The sequence below is a fragment of the Chlamydotis macqueenii genome, chromosome 22 (genome assembly GCF_036417535.1).
Source record: "Chlamydotis macqueenii isolate bChlMac1 chromosome 22, bChlMac1.mat, whole genome shotgun sequence".
In the NCBI taxonomy this organism is placed as follows: Eukaryota; Metazoa; Chordata; class Aves; order Otidiformes; family Otididae; genus Chlamydotis; species Chlamydotis macqueenii.
The window spans coordinates 3,006,497-3,021,104 of NC_141577.1; the positions used below are offsets into that span (position 1 = coordinate 3,006,497).

A 14,608-nucleotide genomic window follows, 5' to 3' on the forward strand; every position below is an offset into this window, starting at 1 on the left:
AAGGTCCATAGCAAAAACATGCTCGCTTGTTTTGTTAAACATCTTTGGCTTCTAATGTCATTGATCCCAGACTTGAGCGGCCTTGGCACATGTTGCATGCTTTCCCCCTCTTTCTAAAAATGAATTCAAACCAGTTCTAATGTCTGTTTAAGGTACTGCTACGAAAGGTAGGGGCAGTTTTTGTTGTTGTATCTGCCCCTCCCCTCAACATACAGGAGTCAGTTACAGAAATTATTCTGGATGGATAAAGCAGATAAACTTAATTTCACAGCAGTTAATTTATGAAATCGTTAATGTGCGTAATAGTTGTTCTTACCTCCCTGAATTGCTTCTGATCAGCCTTATATCTGCCCTGGATATATCAGGATATCTGTTTTTTTCCTTTTCTTTTGGCTAAGCATTTTGTATCTGGCAAAGGCATTCCAATTGGACTGGTTACAATGATGGCCAGTTGCTTTTTCTCTAATCTTAAATTAATAACACATATTCTGAAAATCATTGGACTGTAAACACATGCAACTGTTAACAATTAAAGAGATTTTTTTAAATGCAGAGGCTCTAATAAATGTACAGTTGGAGAGAGAAGGACATGACAAAACTAATTTAGAGGCGGAGACTTGAGTCAAACCGAGCTGGGCAGAAGGAAGCTGGAGTGCTGGAAATACGCAGTCGTTTGGGAATATCTGCCTAGCTATGAAGGAACTTTGACAATTGAAAAGAAAGGCACCCTGTGCAAACATGATTGTTTCCTCTGTGCTGCTGCTGAATCTACTCGGTGCTTTGTAAATAACTCATTTTTTAAGAAAATAATCATAAATGGAGGGGGTTGGTACAGACAAGTCGTATTGTGTGGCGTTAGGATGTTCTCTGAGGTAGGTCTCGTGGTATCTTGGCATAAAAGTCCGTTATTGTGTACTTCATACACCACAAAAATTCTTTTACTGTTCAGTTGGTAGGTTTACTGTTTGTTCTATGTTTGGCATGTTAGAGTCTGCCTAATATATCTTGCTTTCTCTATGACTTTCTTTTTCATTTTTGCCTGTTTTAAAATGGTAGGTGCTTTGGAGCTGGAGCAGCGTGCGTTAGCTGGCTAGCTGCGGGAGCTGGCAGAGTTGGGACAATTATTTCTTGTAGAGTTTTTGTGTAACCTTTACTGTATTTTTCTAAAAAGATTTCTTGTAAATAATCTCTGGAACTTTTAGAGTGAAATTTTCCTGCCGCAAGCCTCTCTAAAATGATAGAACAGATTTTGGAAGCGGTGTACAACAGGTCCCTTGCCAGTAATTAGTCACAAATGCAGCAGTTGTCTGAAACGGGAGCGAATGTGTTGTCAGTGCTTCTGACTAGGGCTTGCTGTCATTGGTTCTTGCCGTCTGCCTCTCTGCTTTTCTTGTCATTGTTGTTCGAATGAGGAAGCGGCTCAGATAAGTTTCTTAGGGTTTTTTGGTTATTTGAGGTAAAGGATGATGCGTATGTTAAAATTATTATTAAACTGTTCACTAGCAATGACATAGTACGAGTAAGCTGCTTTCTGCTGAACTGTAACGTATTTGATAGGTGGAAAAAATAAAAACAGAACTGAAGTTTGTCTCTGACTGCATGCACGTGTGCTAACCTTGTAGGAATTCTGACCGCAGCGTTGTATTCCCTTACGTTGCAGGGGTTTGCGGTGTGAGCGGAGAGGGGGCAGCAGCGAGTTGGGTGTTGCCAGTCTGTAAAAGTACACGTCTGGGGTGTGACCAGCGAGTGGTTCAGGGGCAGATCTCTCTGCGTGCAAGAAGGGACTGTGGAAATGATTTCAATTAATATGATTTACTAAAATTGCATTTGGAAAAATCTCTTCTATTTAAACCTACTAGTTTGGACACTTTATCTGTTTTACTAATGCAAATTTGCTAAAATCTCAGACTTTCAGTGGAAGTTTGTTTTTCCAACAGCTGTGAAATACTTCCTGTAAAGCCGAGATTTAATCCTGAGCTACAGTGGGGCTTTTAAACAGTTACACAACTGCAGCTCCAAAAATTTAAGGGAAGAGATGATGGGAACAATGAACCCTTAATGTTTTGCCGCTGAAATCTGTATTCTTACAGACTATATGCTTGTCTTGGATTCAGTTTTGTCCTTTATAAATGTTCTTGCATGGCGTGAGGCGAGCAGAGGGACACTGAACAGTGCCATCTCGCGGCGTCAGGCTGGAGAGCGAGCGTATCCCTCTGCTCTCCTGCCTGTTTGGAGCTCCAGCTCCTGAATTATGGCGAGGAGTGCACCTTTTGAGACTTAAAACTATAGAGCAGTGCGCTGTTTGCTCCCGTGCTGCCCATCTCGTTTTGAGGTGTGGCAATTTATTTAACTCACCTGGCAAGCAAGTGAGGTTTCATCTTGACTGTAAGAATTTCAAAAGCACATGAGAATTTGAGGCATAGAAGGAAGATTTTTGGATCTGTTCTGATAATGTTAGCATGACATACGTGAAGAAATATTTCTTTGCGGAGGAGACCTAAGGTGAGGTGTAACCCTGTCCTTCAGCTGTAAAGGGCTGGAAGTTTCAGCTCTGTCACTTTTTCTGAAGCTGGGTAGCAGCCATGTTCATCCCAGGAAAAATGAAGAGCAACGTGTACTCATCATGGTCTCTGCAATCATCCTGAAGTCAAATATTTGTCTGGCGGTATCACAGATACCAGTTATTTCCTCTGCAGTTTATCGAGGGCAAAGTGTAATACCTCAGTGGGATGAGGGTAAACCGAAGAAATTACTTTTGAAAAAAAACAATTTCTGAGCTTTTTAATGTTTTTATAAGGCTTCAAGTAAAAAGTTATGACAGAAGAATAAACTTCAAAACATTTGTGTAATTTTTTCTCTTTTATCAGTTCTAGGTCCCGTTCGAGATCCTATTCTCCGTCTCATAACAGGGAAAGGAACCATCCAAGAGTCTATCAAAACCGAGATTTCAGAGGTCATAATAGAGGATACAGGAGACCGTATTATTTTCGTGGCCGAAATCGAGGGTTTTATCCATGGGGCCAGTATAATCGAGGAGGATATGGGAATTACAGGTCAAACTGGCAAAATTATCGCCAAGCGTACAGCCCTCGTAGAGGGAGGTCACGCTCTCGTTCACCTAAGAGAAGGTCTCCTTCACCAAGATCTAGAAGTCATTCTAGAAATTCTGATAAGTCATCTTCTGATCGGTCAAGGAGGTCTTCCTCTTCCCGGTCTTCCTCAAATCATAGCCGAGTTGAGTCTTCCAAGCGTAAATCTGGAAAGGAGAAAAAGTCATCTTCCAAGGATGCCCGGGCATCTCAGGCTGCAGGAGATAATCAAGGTGATGAGTCTAAGGAGCAGCCGTTTTCAGGAGCAGCGTCTCAAGATGCCAAGGCATCTGAGGGATCAAAACCGTGGCAAGATATGACCACCTATGGTACAAGTTCAGCGTCAAGAGCTTCTGTGTCTGAACTTAGCCCAAGGGAACGCAGTCCTGCATTAAAAAGCCCTCTCCAGTCAGTTGTGGTGAGGCGTCGTTCTCCTCGGCCAAGCCCATTGCAAAAGTCGAGCCCTCCACAGTCCAACACGTCACAGATGAGCTCTGCTTTACAAAGCAGCAGCACCTCCTTTCAGGCAGGCTCTCATCAGAGTCCCTTTGACCATGGCTCGGCAGGTTTGAGCCCAACGAGGAAGAGCCCTGTGTGCAAAAGTCCAACACCAGTTGGTTCGGTTTACAGTACATCTCAGAAGGAGGAAACCACAGCTCCTGGAGGAGGAGCCTTCTCAAAAAGGCAAGTGATGAGTTTCGGTGTGCTTCAGTGGTTTTTGACAAGCTAGCTCGCCTGTGTAGGTGCCCTCCGTGAGCACTGTAGGGTTCTCAGTGTCTGTGCAGGTTCCAGCTAGAGTGGGGCCTGGTGCTGTCTAAATTGCAGAACAAAACACAGACCTAGCCCTGTGCTGAATGAAGCTGGAGTTACTTTTCGGACTTGGATAGTTCTAATGGTTGCGTAGGATCACTGCAAAAACATTCATAGCTTGTGAAGATGTGCCTGATGAGATTTTCTAGCAACCTAACAGCACACTCTGGAAGCTTGCCTTTCCAAGTTATTTACTTTTCAGTTAAATACATTTTTTTTTTTAGCATTACATTCTTGAATTGCATTAGATATTATAAACTAGCAAAATTTCATTAAATCTTCCTGCATGTCCTGCTGCAAGCAGCCGAAGGCAGGTGTGGTTGCAGTGCTTGAGCCTGAGTACGTGAGTAGTATGAGAAACTAAAGCGCCAGGATCATCACAAAATTAAGACATCCTTCATCAAGGGACCGCCTTCTGGGTGCTTGGTCAGTACAGATTCGTGCCTGAAGGTGACGCTTTGTTTTAAAAGACACCATAGCATTCACAAGTGCTTTTAAATCTTTTATTATTTTTGAAGTTATTTTGAACTGAGTCTCTATCAAGGATGTCTGAAATTTAAGAAGGGGGGGGGGGGGGGAAGCTGTAACTGCTGCACTTTCCAAAGCACTGAACTAATGTCCTTGGGCTATATTGCTGTTTCCTCAAAGCCGGGGTTTTGCCTAATGAATGCTTTAAAACGTAGTTCTGATGCTTTAAACTGCCTAAATTGTTGTTTTCACTAGATGTGTTTTGTCTTCTCCCAGCAAAAGAAATATTCTTCTCTGTTAACCTTTTTGCTTTTATTTGTATTTGCAGTCTGTCATGAAATATTTAGCTTACCTATGAAACTTGCATCCAAAATTTGAAGTAGCTTTTGAGGCTTTTATTTCCAGTGTGTTGTTTAAAGCAGAACAGCCCAGTTTGAAAGTTTTGATGTGTTGTTCTCCTGAACCAGGTTTGTAAGTAAATAAATCGATTGGGTAAGACGTTACTATTTTCCTTAAAATGAATCTGTGGGTAAGCTGTTTTTTGTGTGTTCTTAAGCCTCATTTCATCAGTTCTACGTATCCGTTTTCTTTTACATTTGCTGAATTTGTTGAGAACTAAAAGTCTAAATCCAGGCTGAGTAATCTGCTTTACGTTTTAACTGTTTTAGGGCCTAGAGACAGCTTTCTGTACATGCATAGCTTGGTATTGTCTAAAATTGGACTGCTTTCAACTGAAGTGTTGATTTTTTTTTAATAAGAAAACTTCTGTATTGTCTGTTTTGTGAACAGGTATCTGGAAGAGCAGAAGTCTGAGAATGGGAAAGACAAAGAACAGAAAGTAACAAATGTTGAAAAAGAAAAAACTAAAGAAAAAGGGAATTTCTCTGAGTTGGGATCAACAGATGGAAAGGCAAAATCTGACTCCTATGCATCCAAAGCCGATTCTGAGAAGGGGTACCGTGGCAGCCAGTCACCCAAGCGCTACAAGTTCCGGGATGACTTTGACAAGGTAAAGGTCCCGGAGTTCCACAAGGAAAGTCATTATGGCAAAGAGGAAACGGATGAGCAGGAAAAGAAAGACAAGGCAAAGGGCCGAAAAGATTCGGAGTTTGATGATGAGCCCAAATTTATGTCTAAAGTTGTAGCAACTGCAAGTAAAAGTCAAGAAGAGGACAGGCCAGGAAAATGGGAAGGCGTGGTGTTCTTGCCACCTGGAAAAGAGAAGCAAAGGAAACCTGATGAAATGGAGGAGGAAAGCTATTCTGAAAGATCTAAAAAAGAAGAGAGACCAGCATCCAAGAGAGCTGAACCAGGTCACAGGGGATTTGTTCCTGAAAAGAATTTTAGAGTGACCACTTACAAATCAGGCCAGGAAAAAAGTTCTTCCCCTCCACCAAGGAAGACTTCCGAGGTGAAAGAGAAACCAGGCACCAAAGTAGAGGGGCTAGCTCCTGGCAAATCCTCCTTTTCCATTACTCGTGAGGCCCAGGTCAATATTCGAATGGATTCCTTTGATGAAGATCTTGCACGGTAAGTATTTGCTATTTTTTTGAGAAGTCTAAGTAGTGATTTTTTTTTTCTGTTTCTCTTCCTGAGATCCTCGAATGCATGCCAAGTGTGAGGAAAGCTAAATAATATTGCTTCACAATTTCCAGGGCTCTGGAAAGAGTTAGCCACTCAGTGGCTTCTGGCCGCTAGAAGCTTAGTGGTATGGTAAAGTTACGGTGCTGCTTAAATGCCATTTTTATTCTTTGGGATATGTTTAATTACTTTTATTCTCAACATAGTGTTACTGAAACTCTGGGAAGCTCTGAGAGCCACTGCAGCATTGCTTCAAGAAGTCTTAAGACAGTAAAAAGTTATTCCAGAAAGTACATTTGTACAGCAGTAGCCAGGAAGTTTTAATATGTTCTGTGGGATGTTAGAGGTTAATCTAGAATTTAGGAACAGTGTCAAAAGATCACAGCCAGGTCATGGTGTGAGAATGAGCTTGTGTTTTGTAGGATGTCAGGGTTTAATACCTGCACAGCCCTCCTAACACAGAATAACAAGTGACCTGAATTGTTACAGTAACCTAGGTCAGGATGTTTTAGAGATATTTAAATAAATGTCCTGCTCGTATGATGAAATGTTCTTAGCTGCCTTCATAAAGCTACATAAAAAAATGCAGTCGGCTCCTGACTTCTGAAACATTAATGATCTTAAACTGCCTCCCTTTATCCTGTTCTTCTATTTCATGCGGTCTGTTCTTTTCCTAGCCCGAGTGGCATATTGGCTCAGGAACGCAAGCTGTGTCGTGACCTTGTGCACAGCAACAAAAAAGAGCAAGAATTTCGTTCCATTTTCCATCACATTCAGTCTGCTCAGTCTCAGCGAAGTCCTTCTGAACTGTTTGCTCAACATATAGTGACTATAGTCCACCATGTCAGAGGTAGGTCAGCAGTCCATGTATCCTCAGATGAAGGTTCCCTCCTCCCCTGCCCACGTCAGTGGGTTTCGTGCACTCTAGTTAATGCTTAGAGTTGTTTTACAGCAGATGTGTCGTAGATGAGAACAGCAGCCCAATCATGAGTCGTCTTTATTTACCTAAATAACTTTTCTTCTGGAAAGGCAGAAGAGGCATTCTTGTTTTCACCTGAGCAATAGTCACAGAAACTGTGACTCAGAATTTGTTGTTCTAGTGAATTTCTGACTCGCTTGAATAAATTGTTAACTTCAAGATTGCAACTGAAATTTGTCAGCAGCGTTAGTTGGAGCTCATCACCGTTGTGCTTCACGTGCCCTGCGTCTCAGTTTGACCAAGCTGTAGGACTGATGTGCTTTGTCTAGTTACAAAAATGGCGTTTATTAATATCTTGGCATTGTTTACTCAAACCCCGAACAGAGCATCACTTTGGGTCTTCAGGAATGACACTGAATGAACGCTTTACCAAATATCTAAAGAAAGGAATGGAACAAGATGCAGCTAAAAACAAAAAGAGCCCTGAAATCCACAGGTTGGTGCCGTTAGATACTGTTTTAACATTTCAGGGGTGTTTCAGATTTCCTTCTCTTAACCTCCAGAATAACTCTGGAATAGTTCAAGTGTATAACTAGCTTCAGAAAAAAAAAAAAAAAAGGAAAAATATGGGCAGTTTTAAGTACCTTTGGAAATACTGCTCTGTTTTGTGTGACATTTGATCTAAAAACTTCAGATTCTTCTTACAAGCAAGATTATATCTGTACTTTTTTTACTTTTAGGAGGATAGATATATCTCCCAGTACTTTTAGAAAACATGGATTCTCTCAAGAGGAAACAAAAAGCTCCAGAGATCCTGGCTTCAAGGTGAACTGTTACTCTGATTAGTTTAATTCAACAAAATGAGTGCATTGGGCATGAACTTAACAGTGATGTTTTTGTTTAAATTACTCTCTACTTAAGTTTGTGTTTTTCTTTTAAGGATGGGCATAATTCTAAAAATGAACTACAAAGGGTTAATTTTTATTAAAAATATATCAACAACCTTTGTGAAGTGGTTAGACTATGGTAAATGACCCCAAAGTCAATTGAGGTGAGCTTGAGAAAAAAGAGAGGATTTTTGGAACAAGTGCCCATGATGAGAGAAGAGACTTTTTGTGATATTTTTCTGCTTGTAAGTATTATTAAATCAATTGTATACATGCGATATTTCCAACCATGTTTTCAAAAAGACGTGCATGTCAAAAAGAGGAAAGTAAAACTTAATACTTATCTAAGCCAAATACACTATTAAGCAGATGATAAATTTTGTTCTAACAACTTACTGTACCATTTCTGTTGATTTGCTGTTACTTTAACATTCAGCACTTGTCTTAGTAGATCCAGACCATTTGGAATTTAGTGTGTTAGCTTTTCTGAGTAGATGACTGTTAAGCCATTGCACTCGCTGTAAACAATCATAAAAATGGCTTAACGTAAAATGTTTGGGATTTTAACCGTTGTTTATTCACCTTCATACATATTTACATTGAACGTTGAAGAGATTTTAAACAGTCCTGCTGAAACCTTACTTGTTTCATATTTGTTTTCGATTTTTTCCAAACACACTTGTGGCTTGACATGGACGATGGTGAGATGGATTTGATGGGCCTGAACTCTGAGCATCAGCTTGGCAGAGTGTATTATAAACGTGGTTTCCAAACAGCTCGCCAGCCTTCCGTGAAACAGACGTGCCCTCACAAACCCAAATAGGTGTTTGCTGTACCACATAAGGGAGCTGCTGCTGATTTTGTCTCTTATCTGTCATCCATCGTGTTGGGAGCAGTTTTATTCTCAGAGTAGAAATTAAAGCTCTTTGCCTGGGGAAAGTAGAAGAGCAAAATACCAAAACAAAACGCCTGCTCTCACTCCTGCGTTATTTGACATATTTATTTAAACAAAAAAGTGTTTAGAAACTCATGTAAGTAAAAAATTTAATAGCTAGAGAATTACTAATCCTTTTGTATTTAATTCAAGACGATTAATATGATGTTTGTTGCATATCAAGTCGTTCAGTTCCCAAGATTAGCACTGTGTAAATAAAGTAGCAATCGCCGAGCCCAGCCAGCGAGGCTGTATGTGTGTTTTTGCTAGCAACGTCGTACAGGCTTCCCGCAGACATACTGCTGCTCAATCAAATGTTTGTCAGAACCACAGCCACTGTCAATTTGCTGCTCTGTGTGTGCAGTCAGCAGAATCTCATCCAGGTGCCACTGGTTTTAAAGCACACACAGGTAACACAACCTCTCATTTTCCACAGAAAATCCATTATTTAAGCAGCAATTTAAATAGAACTTAAAGCAAGCGTTACTAGATTTTTTTTTTTAATTAACAATGTAAAAAAAAAAAGCTAATTGAGTATTTTTCATACAGCTAGTTGGTTTTTGCTGTGTGAAACACCAGGGTCAGCTTGCATTAGTAGACTTGCTGGGATTGTGTGGAGAAACGCATGCTTCTGTCTGCAGTGACTTCTTGGCATCTTTCACACGGTGCCCCCAGTCGAGGGGGAAGAAGTGCTCTAAGTGACATCTGCCACGGAGTAAATCTTCTTGACAGCCGTAGTAAAGGCTACGTATCAGTGAGATGTTGGCATTCTCCCAGATGCACTTGGTTGCTGCATTTCAGTGGCCTCCATCTCTTACCACGTTGATCGCTAATCGCTATCTTAGGTATCTCCAAGCAGCAAACAGCTTTTGCTTCTCCTGAAGTACTGTTTCCAGACCTGGTGATTAAAATTCCTTCCACCCTGCTAGATGATGTCTGTCAGCAGGATAGTGAGCATGCTGCTGTTCAGTAGCAAACGTCCATGGGCTGTTAAGAGACTTTTGACACGCTGTAGTTCTGATACATAATCAGCTGGATGGGATTTCCAAGTTGTTCTCATCTCTCACTGGCTGTGGTGTACGATAAGTGTCAGCTGCCATGTTTCTCCCTCCCCTATTACCAGACTATTTATGCTAATGCTGTTTGAAAGAAGAGATTGAAAGTTAAAAAGCAGTGATCTTAAAATGCACTAGGAAACTGGAATTCTGACAAATAAAAGCTTACTTTAATCGTGCATTATTTTACATCTTAAAATGGATTATTGATTAGTATAAACTCCTGTTCTCCAGAAGTCAATAGCATAGTGGTGCTGAGCCAGTGCGCCGTAAACCTTTGTATTAAACTCTCCCCTCTTCCCTGCGTTTGTAGGCTGAAGGGAAATATAAGGATGACCCTGTTGACCTGCGCCTTGATATTGAACGCCGTAAAAAACATAAGGAAAGAGATCTTAAACGTGATAAATCCAGAGAATCGGTGGACTCAAGGGATTCAAGTCACTCAAGGGAAAGATCAACTGAGAAAACGGAGAAAAGTCACAAAGGCTCTAAGAAAAAGTATGTAGGAAACCTAATAGCCATTTCCTTCTGCCTTTCGTGTTTCTGCTGTTAAGGCTGGAGATGACATCGTGTACATACAGTTGTACACCTTTTGACATAGCTGCTCCAGTGGCGTGAATTATTCCTCTGCGTGTCGCCTTGATATCATTATATCTATCTGAAACACTAAGTAATTGTTAAAGGTAAATGAGAAGGCTCCATGTGTCAGAATGGGTGAGTCACTTTTTCTTCTCGTTCCTGTTGTGTTACAGAGAACAGCCATGTTTAAATTACTTTGCTTTAATGTTAATTTAATCCTTTTCTATTAGATTAATTTTCCATTTAACTAAAACTTTGTAGATGCATGCTTATCCTGTAGGAGATGGTGTAAACACCTTAGAAAGAAGCAGCGAGTTCTTTCTGGAGAAAACTTGGGTTCTGTGTTAGATCTGTGTGTTGGAGTTGATGCTGAGCTCTTACTATGGCTTTTCCTTTTTTGTAGCAGGAAAAGGAGAGCGTTGCATTGATAGGGAAGTGATAAAGAAATGGTTCTGTAACAAGCAAGTCACAACTGATTTATTAACGCTGACTGTGTCCCCCTCACTTCCATTTCCTGTCACTGAAACAGGAAACACCGAAGGGTGCGTGAGAGATCCAGATCCAGCTCATCATCTTCACGATCCTCTCATTCAGTCAAGGCGGAGGAATATCCTGAGGAGACTGAGGAGAGGGAGGAAAGCACCACAGGCTTTGACAAGTCCCGGCTTGGGACTAAAGAATTCACTGGTCCAAATGAGAGAGGAAGAGCTAGAGGGACCTTTGTAAGTGTTCTGCGCCCCCGTGCCCCAAGTGTCAATTCCCAAAGCGGTCAAAAAGTGGCCGTTGTGTGTTGCTCTTTCACAGTTAAAGCATACCGTGAAGGAGAAACCGCAAGGACATCATCTGGTTGTGGATGATGAGCCAGAATGTGATCGCTCCGGGTCTGGAGCACAAACCAGGGTGCTGTCTCAGTCTGGGCAGTTGAGCTGAAGATACCTGGAGCAGAATCAAGGCTGGAAGCTTTTGTGTGGTAGTCATTGCTGAGCAGCCCCGGCGGGCGGTGTGATGTGTATCAGTTTGGGTTAGGCTACCAAAGTGACTCATCTGGTCGTAACCACGCTCCCTGTTTGCACTTTGTGTGCCTTAGTTACACAGCTGTCTTACGTTCGTATCGTGTTTGTCAGATGCTGTCCCTTGGGCGCTCTGGAAATGCCTCTACATGACCTTAAGCAGCTTTATTGAAACCGTAATGCACTGTGGGATCAGATGAGCTAGAAAACCCTAAAATGGACTGAGCTCTTATTTTAATGATAGGTTGAAGGTGTTGGATGGTTAGAGAAGGGATATTTTCTCTCTTGGTAGCCCTGGAAGCTGTCTGGGGGTGGGAGGGCACTGCCACTGCACCCGTTTTATTTTTCTCCCATGTTTTGCTGTTGCAGCAGTTCAGAGCAAGAGGGCGAGGATGGGGCAGAGGCAACTTTTCAGGCAACAATAACAGCAACAGTGGGGGCAACAACGACTTCCAGAAACGAAACAGAGATGAGGAGTGGGATCCAGAGTACACACCCAAGAGCAAGAAGTACTATTTGGTATGTGGCTTAAGTACTGCAACATGCTCTGGGTATCTGTTCTTAAACATGTCAGAGGTGAAAGCCCCAGCTGTCATTAAAGGATCTAATCCTCCAGGTTAAGGCTTCGTGTGACACTGCTTCACAAGAAGCTGCTGGCTCACGACTAAAGAGAACTTGTTTCTGTTCACTGTCGAGTGGTTTGCCGTTAAGCGGATCCTAAGGCCAGTTAAAGAGTTTCACAGCGTTGTGGAAAACACAGCTTAAATCTGTTAGGCTGTGTTGCCCGTGGCCTGCATTTCTTGGTTCTTCTGTCCCCACAAAGCGTCCAGCTGCCTGGGCGGGTTAGTACGGCTCCTTTATCTCTGGCAATAGCTGGCTGCCGTACTGACAGGCATTCCTCTAGGAGAATCCGGTGTGACTGTTCTTCGAAAGAGGGGTAGTTTTAAAGACACTAACTGACTTTCTCTTCCTGATCTGGAGTACTCGAGATCCCCGATCTTCTCATTAAGGAATGCAGTATTTTCAGTCTTGTACCTCAGACAAGAAAGCCTTGATTTTTATTTTTTTATTGTTTTTAAACTGTATTTTTCTCTGATCTTATTGAGGGCAGAATTGTAATAGAGAAATGAATCCATTTGTGTCAGCGTCAGCTTGTACCCGTTGTCTCTGCCTTAGCTCACACAAAGCGTTCCTGAAAGCGGCACGTGCTGAACTCCCTGAGTACACAGCAGTAAGGACTGAAGCTGCCCGAGTGGTTTGACTGACAAGAAAGTAAAGGGGAAATGTGTGGAATATCTAAATCCTGCAGCTGCAGAACCAGCAGTGGTCCCCCAGGCCTAGAAACCCCTCCCCTGTCCATCCGTAAATGCTCTCTAGAGAGCTTCCTGCCAGCAAGGACGGGTTGCCGTGCACAAAGAGCCTGCGTGGCGGTTGTGCGTCCCTGCCTTTATCTGCTGCTGTTCTTCCCCAAAACAAGGCAGTGTTTCTCTTTAGACGGCAGCATTCGCGTTGCGTGTCACGAGCCGGAGGTTTCCCGCCCTTGCGTTGCGAGTTAGTCAGTCTGTTTCACCTGATGTCGTTGGCTTCCTCCTGTGCAGCACGACGACCGGGAGGGCGAAGGCGCGGACAAGTGGGTGAACAGAGGCCGCGGTCGGGGTGCTTTCCCCCGAGGAAGAGGTCGCTTCATGTTCCGGAAGTCAAGCACCAGCCCCAAGTGGGCTCACGACAAATTCAGTGGAGAGGAAGGAGAAATCGAAGATGACGAAAGCGGAACAGAAAACAGAGAGGAAAAGGACACCTTGCAGACGACGGCTGAATAGCCGCGCCGTCTGCGTGTTTCCCAGCGCCCTGGCAGGAGGGAAGGGATTCAGCGCAAGGCTAGTGCTGGAGATTGCCAGGGCCACAGGAGCGCTGAGCAGAGCCCTGGAGAGGAGCTCTGACACCATCCCGAAGTTAACTGCATTCCCAGAGTCCGGCCTGCCCAGGAGTGGACTAGCACTGAGAAATCATTTCTGCCCGGATCCACGCGTGGAGTCCGGCTTCCCAAAGACTTCCCTTCTGGACTGAATGAGGTCAAGCCCTGGGTGAGATCCTAGCTTTTCTCTCGTCCGTGACCTTAGGGAATGGTCGGTTATCCCTTTGGTAACAAGCTTTGAAGACAACGTGGATTTTGGTTTGTGCCCATCTTAACCCAGTAGTCTTGACGTTTTTGTTTTTCTTTTATAATTTGCAATAGTAAAGGTCGGGATTAACTCTCCAGTTCAAATTTCTCTCCCCTCTTGTGTATTCAATTTTTTAAATTCATACTCTGCTTATTTTAGGCCTTTACGTATGTAGTAACATCAATTAAATGATAATTTTGGAAACTATTTTTGGTTCTTATAAATAAGAAAATGATGAAGCATGTGAATAAACATCTAAATGTTAACTTGTTGGGACCAAACTGCTATGATTTTTTTTTAAAAAAAAAAAAACAAACCTTTTTTTATGTAACAGTTGAGTTTAGGGCCTTTTAAAATTGTTTTCCTTTTATGTTGAAAGTTAATGAAATTAGCATGGTTAAAAAAAAAAAAAAAAAAAAGAAATGACACCCTCCCTTTCACCACTGTTTGTGTACACTGTTAGGCCTGGTGTGTGCTGGAGTCCCAAACTGCTTGTAGGCATTTTGTGTATCCTCTTTGCGGCTGGTTGTGAACTTGAGTGCTCTTTCCAAGGTAACATAGTTTTCTAAGAAACTTCGGAATTCTACTAGGTTAAAAATGTAAAAGGAGATGAGAATTTTTCAATATTTTTTATTAATCTTTTTATAAAAACAAAAGGCAGATCCCTCCTGTGCTGGTTAAGGACGGCCGTTACCATGTATTTCTTTTTATCTTCTACTTAAAAATATTCTGAAGAAGTTTGCGAATAGCTCTCTGAGTCAGCGAGCCCTCTCAGCAGGAGAGGCACTGTCCCTGCACCGCCGTGAGCGCGCACGTGCTGTAAAGACACCGCTCCCCCTCCTCTCCATCTCTGCCTCCCCTTCCCCAGGATTGCTGTGCTGTTTCCCCGCACACACCGACTAGAGTTTGGTTTGTTTTGACTTGAACAGTTCCTGTTTAGCAAAGCCCTGAAGTTTGTTTATGCAAATAAAATACAATAAAATAAGTCGTAGGTGTAACTCTGCTTTGTTTTGTGTTCTGAGTCTGGGGCTCCTGTCGCCGGGCGTTTGCCTTCTCAATTCATCGCTGAGGCCAGAAGAACCGAGCCCCAGCGGCCGGCCCCGGCGGGGAGCTG

General features: G+C 42.5%; 1 protein-coding gene across 4 annotated transcripts in view; it reads left to right on the forward strand.

The window, feature by feature from the left end:
* The window catches only part of THRAP3 (thyroid hormone receptor associated protein 3), a 32,579-nt gene extending 18,087 nt beyond the window's left edge, over positions 1-14,492 (forward strand). For 3 of the 4 annotated variants that reach the window (XM_086765296.1, XM_086765298.1, XM_086765297.1), the window contains 9 exons: positions 2,868-3,773; positions 5,157-5,897; positions 6,626-6,798; positions 7,252-7,363; positions 7,608-7,692; positions 10,057-10,241; positions 10,852-11,044; positions 11,702-11,851; positions 12,931-14,492. In XM_086765296.1, the coding sequence (XP_086621422.1) occupies positions 2,868-3,773; positions 5,157-5,897; positions 6,626-6,798; positions 7,252-7,363; positions 7,608-7,692; positions 10,057-10,241; positions 10,852-11,044; positions 11,702-11,851; positions 12,931-13,152 (2,767 nt within the window). In that variant the 3' untranslated portion in view covers positions 13,153-14,492. The remainder of the gene's footprint in view (positions 1-2,867; positions 3,774-5,156; positions 5,898-6,625; positions 6,799-7,251; positions 7,364-7,607; positions 7,693-10,056; positions 10,242-10,851; positions 11,045-11,701; positions 11,852-12,930) is intronic. The other variant, XM_086765299.1, reaches the window with a different exon arrangement.
* Positions 14,493-14,608: the final 116 nt, after the last annotated feature.